Consider the following 7892-nt stretch of genomic DNA (forward strand, 5'->3'; position numbering starts at 1 on the left):
GAAGAAAATTTAACAAAAATTTTACAGATATGAATGCTTACCGGAAGGTTCTCTAGAAATGAAAGCAAGCTTAGATATATAAAAAGATGTTTTTAGGGCCACTTATTGCTGAAACCACTGAGAGAACAAAGGTTTAGTCGAGTTGGAAGGTTTAGAACAAAGGTTTAGTCAGTTAGAAGGAGGTTTTATGGCTAAAGTCCAAAAGATTTAAGTGGTCTTCAAACAAAGCATGTTTTCTACCAAGTGAAAAAGCACAGGCAGACAGAAAGACATTTTTTACCAAAGCAAAAAGGATTTTCCACTACAAAACAACTTTGAAAATTTAACATGTAATTACTAACTCAAATGATTAGTTAGTCACTAACATAGTATGGTAATTTTAGCAGTTTTGATAGAATATATGTACATGTAAAGGTATTGTGTATGATGCTGACTGGTTGTTATGCAATGATACAGACAGCAAAAGAAAGTGATATAATGCACTGTAAGCAGAACTAAGTGGGCTTCAGGACACAGGGCTTGCCTGTAGCCAGCAGCTGTAGGCTGACCCACGACCCCCTGCTGTAATCTAGTCGATAGAATACACAGCATTCTAAAGAAGAGCCATCTGAAGTCCCCATCTCTCTGCTGGCTCTAACAGTTCTGCCCTCTTCCTGATCCTGTCCAGGGATGGAGCATTGCTGTGCTTTCAGGAAGCTGTTCTAGAAAGACTCAGGCATTCCAAGCTCCTTTGCCCTCTGTGCATGCTTGCCACAGAATCCCTCACAGCCGGCTTCAGGGCATACTCAGCTTGGCTCTTCCAAAATCCAAGGCCTTCAGGGTGCTCAGTTAAACCTTTAACTCCACAATGCTGTGGAACTGGACCTTCAGCACAGGGACCTTTCCAGCCTGATCTCTGCTCGTTCCTCTGCATCTCTGCACAAAACACAGCGCAGGAGAGAACGGCAGGAGGGGCCTGAGTGTCACAGTGCTCTGGATTTGTGACCCTTCAACTCCACAGAGATGCAGGTAAAGTGAAAAAGGCACACTGTTTATTGATGGGGTGTGAAGCAAAGGGATGAGCTGAGGGGCAAAAAAGGGGATGGGCAAGGTCTGTGGGCTGGAAGAAGGGAGCTGTCTAAAGGGAGGGAGAGTGGAGGGAAAAAGAAGGGATGGGCAGTGTCTGAGGGTTGCAAGGAGGGAACTATCAGAATGGAGGGAGGGTGGAGGGAAAGAGAAGGGATGGGCAGTGTCTGAGGGCCGCAGGGAGGGAGCTATCAAAAGGGAGGGAGGGTGGAGGGAAAGAGAAGGGATGGGCAGTGTCTCAGGGCTGCAGGGAGGGAGCTATCAAAAGGGAGGGAAACTGGAGGGAAAGAGAAGGGATGGGCAGTGTCTTAGGGCTGCAGGGACAGAGCTATCTAGAGGCAGGGAGAGGGCTGAAGCCATGCGAGCTTTCCACAGGCTCAGCTGGGCCAGTTGCCAGCAGTGCCTGGAGCTCCAGCTGGTCTGTTCTGGTCTCAGCGTAGTCTCATCATCCGTAGCATCTTACATGAAGACTGGTTTCGTAAGCCAGCAGACGAGCGTAATTCTGCAGTTCTTTCAATAAACGTCTGCTGAAGAACTGTGTTTCTCTCAGAAGGGTTGTCATCTCTTTTTAGAGCTTGAAGTGCTGGAAGAGAGGGGTACAGAGCCACGATCAGAGCCCAGATCTGTGGGAATCCTAGGAGAAAGTCCTGCCAGAGCCATCCCAGCCTGCTCTTGCCGTGGCCACAAGAGTGAAGAGGCCAACAGGATCAGCTGCAAGGTCCTGGTCACGAATCCACACCCCACTCAAATCCCTGCCCCATGTCGCTGAAATCTCTCTGTGATATTCCCACACCACCAAGGTGTCCACACAGGGAGAGAAGCCCTCTGAAGCCGGGGCACGGATTACAGCTCCCTGCCCGAGCATTACAGATCCCCCAGTGTCAGCCCCTCACTGCCCGCTGCCCTCACTCACCCGCGATGAGGGTCTGCAGCTCTTCCTGCTGCCCCCTCAGGGGCTCCCTGGCCATCCCTGGGAACACAGAGCCTGTCAGGGCCCCAGCGGCACAGCTCCCTGCCAGCGGCGCTGCAGCCCTGTGGCCACACGGCCTCCCGCCCCGGCAGGGCTCAGCCCGGGCCCTTGCCGCATCCTGACTCAGCCCAAGGGCACGGCTGCCAGAGGCCGGCAGCAGCAGCCCCGAGGGCAGCCGGGGCTCCAGGGCGCCGGGCCCGGGTGCCGCTGCCGGGGCAGCAGCCGGGGCTGGGGCCGAGCTGTGGCGGGGAGGGAGCCAGCCCGGGTTCGTGGCTCACCGAGGAACCTGATGGCCGCCTCTCGCAGCGGCTCCTGTGGGCTGTCCAGGTACGGCAGGGCCCGGCACAGGTGCTCGGCTGCTCGGTTCTTGTCCTGTGCCAGCTGGAGAGAGCGGCAGAGGGAAGGGTTGGCGCGGGCTCTGCCCCTCGGCCGGGCGCTGCTGCCTGCGGCCAGCCCCGGCCTCCCGTGCCCGCCCAGCCCTGAGGCCCGGCCAGCAGCCGCTGGCGCCGGGCTCTGGAGGGGGCAGAGAGCCGGCTGCTGCCCGAGGAGCCGCGCTGTCTCCCTGGCCCGCAGCCCCACTGGGCTGTGGCTCCATCGGCACCCGGCTCGGGGCCACAGGAGCCTGGAGACGAAGCCGTGCGGCCCAGGGAAGGGAGCGGCGTGTGGGGCACAGGCTGGCACCCCTGGGTGCAGCACTGGGCAGGGGCCACAGCTGCCAGCCCCACACACTGAGTGCTGGGGGCTGGGAGCTTCTCAAGACTGGGCTTCTCCAGGCTGTTCTTACCAGACGCTCAGCAAACTTTGACAGCTGCTCCTTCCTCACCAGCCGCTTCAGATTCCTCCTCTTGAGGAACTCGGCCACACGAAGCAGCGTTTCCCGAGAGGCCTGGAGAGCAGCAGAGATGCAGAGATGGCACTGCAGCCCAGGGCACAGGACTCTTGTCTGGGTGACAGGGCCCCGAGGAAGCTGCAGCCTGGGAGGTTCCAGGACAGGTGGAAGCCGATGCCCCTCCCAGGGATGCACCAGCATCAAAGCAAACCTCACCTTCGCCACACGCCAGTTCTCATCATGGCAGTGGATGAAGAGTGGAATCAGGCTCTGGTCCAAAATCTTCTCCAGGGGCTTCTTTCCCTCGTCCACTACCAAGTCCATTGCCTTGAAGAAGAGGTCAAGGGAGAGCAACTGCACATGGCTGTGGTCCTGGAGGAAAAGAAGAAGACCTTAATACCAATTCCTCCAGGCTCAGCTGGGCAAAGGCCCAGAAATCTGTAAGACACAAAGTTTCTGGGCAGCAGCCAATGCCCGTGGCTGGGGGCACAGAGCCTTACGTGATCAAAGAGCAGCAGGAGTGCCTGAGCCAGCTTTGGGGCAGTGGTGCTGCATATCATGATGTCTTTATTGTTGAGCATATTGATGAACACACGGAGGACCATGCCAACTACATCTCCATCTGCATCAGCCAGCAGGTCCTGAAGGCTTTGAGAGAGGCTGCACATTCTTATGGCCTGTTTGGAACACAAGGCAGTGCTGGGAAGCCCTGAATGGCTGCAGCGCCAAGACCACCCTGGCACTGCAACCCCACCCTGCTGCTGCTGGGCCCAGAGGCCAAAGTCCTGTCCCAAAGCACTCAGGCAGGTGAGGCAGGAGAGCTGGGAGCAGCTGCCTCAGCTTCTGAAGCCCAGCCAGCCCAAGGGGCTGCTTTGCCCAGCACAGCTTCAGCTGCTGCCCCGTTCTCACCATCGAGGGATCCTTGCTGAGCACCACAAGGCCTCTGAGCGCCAGGCGACGCCTCTGCCCACACTCGCTCTGCAGGTGCCTTGATGTGATCTCAAGGACACCGTCACCGTATTTAGTCAAATCTAAGCACTCGAGGACCTGAAAGGCACAGGGCAGTGACAGGGGAGCCAGCCAGCAGGAGCCTGGAACTGCGCAGGGCTGGGCCCAGGCAGCAGCACAGGGCGCGGGCACCGTCCCAGGCAGCTGCGGCTATGCAAGGGGACAGGGCTGGCAGGCAGCTCAGCGAGGGAGTGCTGGCCATCGGGCTCACCTCCACAAGGAATGCCAGGAAGGACAGATCACAGCATGGCTCCTCCCTTCTGAGTGATTTGAGCAGGTGGATTGCAATGCGGGAACAGAAGGGGATCAAGCCACGGCGCATCTCCCTGTCAGGGGGAAAACGGCACCAAGACTCTGATATGGGGGGAGCACAGACCTCTCCCAGGAATGACTCACAGAGATCTGGCCTTTCCCCAGCATCCCTGGAGGGACCGTGGGTGCTTTGGGAAGTGGCTCCTTTTGGGCACCCTCCTCTCTCAGCCTTTTCCAGTCTGCTCAGCCATCCCTCAGTGACGAGGCCCTCTGGCCAGGACCACAGGGACTGTGTGAGACACCCCAGGCACAGGGCACAAGTTTCAGAGGCAGTTGGGAGAAGTGAGGCTCACCTGGCCAGCAGACCCACGGCATAGTGCTGGGTGTCAGCACAGAGGAGCGTGTCCCAGCCACGCTTGCGTCCCATTTCCATGACCACGTTGTCACACCGCAGTCGGCAGAGCAGAGATTTCATGACCTGCATGGCAAACCTGTGTGCAGAGCACAGCCCAGGTCACACTGGGTGCACTGGTATCAGCCACAAGGGCATGGGAAGGACAGGAGGACTGGCACCTGTTGGCGTTGCTGGGAAGGCGGTGTTGCTCCCGGCAAGCTTTCCAGAAGCTGTCAGCTTCCACTGGTGGCATCTGCTGTGTGGTGATGACAACATGGAACAGCAGAGCCACAAACAGGCGGGCGGAATAAAGCATCATCGCCTCGTGGCACTGTGGCATCTGGACAATCACCCAGAGCACCAGAGTTGCCTGCAAAAGAATCACACCAAGACAGCGCTCAGTGCCGAGGTGTCCATGGGGCAAAGCCCGAGGGGAGACGCGCGGGGAACAGCGGGCCCGGTGTCCCCTGAGTCTGCCCCTGGCCCAGGTTTCAGCCCAGCGCCTTCGGCAGGAAGAAGATGGAGAGCTCCTGGGGAAGCAAGCTCCAGGTGATCATCTCCAGAAACTCACACTCAAGGGCAAAACGTCCTTGTTGTCCCCATCAGAGGTGCAGGTGCTGCAAAGGGGCCAGTTCTCCATCACACAGAGAAGTGTTGGCAGCACTTTCTCAACTGTTGGTCCCGATGAGGCTATGGTTTGCCACATCATGGCAGCAGCTCTGTGGGATCAGAGCTCTGTGTCAGGGGTGTCTTAGTGACATTGCCATGCCCTGTGTAGCTGTGGGGTCTCAGGGGACAGAGCCTCCGTGCCCTGAAGGGCAGGGAGGGAGCACTGGCAGCAGCATCAGGACACAGAGGGGCCCGAGGCTCCTGGACCTCTCTGCCTGTTGGGCAGAGCCCATTGGACAGGCTGTGCAGGGCGATGGGCCCTAAAGGCCGGTGAGCCCTGAGCTCTCAAGGCACATGGGCCCCATACCTGTCACACGATGGGGCACAGCGCAGGAGGGTCAGCACCACATCGACCGGGTGTTCTTCAGCCAGCCTTATTATGTCAATTTGCTGCCTGACATCCACAGTGACATGGGACACCAGACTCTGGTGAATGTTCCTCACAGTAGATGGCACCTGGAGGAGGCATGGGGAAGACATGGAGTGCTGTCCAAGGCAGCAACTTCCCCAGCTTCCCCCAAGAAGTGCTTCCCTTCCCGTCATGCTCTGCTGGCCTCAAAGGCTGACGGGGCCCTGTGGATGTGGCTTGAAGGGCCACAGGATCCTGGGAGACCTCCAGTTCTGGCCCCTGGCTGGCTACCTGCTGGTCAGAAGCAGCAGCTCTCTTGTCAATGATGTCAGAAGACACACGAGGGTCCTTGAAATAATCCCATACGAGCTCTTGGCTAATAGTGGGAGTGAGTATCCTGTTGGTATCCGCAATGCCCTGAGTCTCTCCAATGTCATCATTTGGAATGGCCATGCCCTCAGTCCCTGCCATGTCAGCCTCTGCCCTGTCATCCTTCACTGCAGCGTCAGAGTCTTGTGAGGGCTCAGCTGAATCTGGGCTGACATCAGGCTCTGCCTGGAGCTCGGTCAGCCCGGAGTCAGGCTCAGCTGTGCCCTCAGTTGCTGCTGTGTTGTTCTTTCTACGCCCAATGCGCAGGAACTTGCGGAACCTCTGTGCAGAATGAACAAAGGACAGGGAAGAGAGGCATGTTCCATGGAGTGCTGCAAGTGCAGAGCTGGGCTGAGCAGTGACAGCAGGCCCAGCCCAGGTGGGGATGGCTGCAGGTACCTTCAGCGTTCTGCGGAAGCGGCCACGGGCAGGCTCCTGCTCTGGTCTCTCATCCATGGCTGCATCTGTCAAAGAGCAGCCAGAGCTGAGGGGCTGCAGGAGAGGCCGGAGAACACAGCCCAGCCCTGCGTTCCCCAGTCAGGGACAGCCCTGGGGTGGCTCAGGGGATGGAGCAGGGCCACTGGCAGGGGTCAGTCCCAGCCCCTCTTCTGTCTTGTCCTTGGGCATGTCCACAGGGGAGGGGAGGGGAGGGAAGGGGAGGGGAGGGGAGGGGAGGGGATGGGATGGGATGGGATGGGATGGGATGGGATGGGATGGGATGGGCTGGGCTGGGATGGGATGGGATGGGATGGGATGGGATGGGATGGGATGGGATGGGATGGGATGGGATGGGATGGGATGGGATGGGATGGGATGGGATGGGATGGGATGGTGCAGGGCCTGGCTGGCTGCAGCCATCAGCCCTGTGGCCCAGCTCTGCCACTCACCATCCTGCAGTGGTTGGAACTGCTCCGGCTCTTCAGGCTGCTGTGCTGGGGCAGCTCCAGGGGCTGTCTTTCTGTTCCCTCTGAACACTTGGAACAGGTTGAGGAATCTGCCCTCCATGACACAATCTGGCCTTGGGGGCACCTTAAAGAGAGATGCCTTGGGTAATCTCTGAGTCAACAAGTCGTGCAGTTGTGCCTTGAAGGCACCTGCGAGAAAGAAGCCTCAGGAAGCCTACAGGACAGCAGGTCCTGCAGTCGGGTCTCGAGGGCTCCTGCCACAATGACTGGAGACTCCTCGTAAATGACTGTGGTCACCAGGTCCCACAGTCTCACCTTGAGAACAGAGGCCAGAAGGATGGGAGATGCCTCAGAAAAGCTCCAGGTACCAAGTACCGGAGTCTGGCCTTGAAGGCACCTGCAAAAGAAAAGTCTTGGGAAGGCCACGGGCCACCAAGTCCCGCAGTCTTCCCCCACAGGCACCTGCAAAAGAAAAGCCTCGGGAAAGCCACGGGCCACCAAGGCCCGCAGTCTTGCCACGAGGTCACCTGTAGGATTCAAGTCTTGGAAAAGCTCCGGGTCAGACACAATCGAGTGCGCTGTGTGGGGGCTCCTCACAGCACCGCTCTGGCGAGTCCTGTCCCGTCGCGTGCACTGGGCACAGTGGCGTTGCCCTGTCACCGCCAGCCCCTATGTCACCACGTGTCACAAAGGGCCCTTGGACACCCTGTCCCTTTCCATTCCACGGTTACCATGCTGCACCGTGTCACAAAGGGCCCATGAACGCACTGCCACCTGCCCTGGTTCCACCCCCATCCCCCCCAAAGTGACCCAGGTTGGAAGGAATCCCTTGCCCAAAGTGTCTAAGACAGCCTGACAGGATCTTTAGGAACACCTCAAACCATCAGCGAACGCTGCCCTGCTCTGCAGGCTCAGGGCAGCAGAAGGAGCCCTCAGGGCTGCCGACACAGCCGCAGCAGGAAGGGCACAGGGCCTTGCACAGAATCTGCACAGGAGACTGGCAGCACTGAAATCAGCAATTGTGACAGAGTCCCCACTGAGGCAGACCTGCCACCCCAGCCGAGCCCTGGCAGTGCTGGTGC

General features: G+C 58.4%; 1 protein-coding gene across 1 annotated transcript; it reads right to left on the minus strand.

Moving 5' to 3' along the window:
- Window positions 1-1009: 1009 nt before the first annotated feature.
- Window positions 1010-7495, minus strand: LOC147649055 (maestro heat-like repeat-containing protein family member 7). The gene is made up of 16 exons (XM_086864970.1): window positions 7126-7495; window positions 6793-6934; window positions 6305-6369; window positions 5828-6187; window positions 5495-5643; window positions 5090-5237; window positions 4698-4888; window positions 4478-4615; window positions 4084-4198; window positions 3774-3911; window positions 3365-3541; window positions 3081-3236; window positions 2820-2921; window positions 2314-2416; window positions 1979-2035; window positions 1010-1648 (listed from the first exon to the last, which is right to left on the minus strand). The coding sequence occupies exons 2-16, from the start codon at window positions 6908-6910 to the stop codon at window positions 1497-1499; spliced, it is 2169 nt and encodes a 722-aa protein (XP_086721096.1). The 5' UTR covers window positions 6911-6934; window positions 7126-7495; the 3' UTR covers window positions 1010-1496.
- Window positions 7496-7892: the final 397 nt, after the last annotated feature.

This window comes from Cyanistes caeruleus, chromosome 28, assembly GCF_971803275.1.
Source record: "Cyanistes caeruleus chromosome 28, bCyaCae1.hap1.1, whole genome shotgun sequence".
Taxonomy (NCBI): Eukaryota; Metazoa; Chordata; class Aves; order Passeriformes; family Paridae; genus Cyanistes; species Cyanistes caeruleus.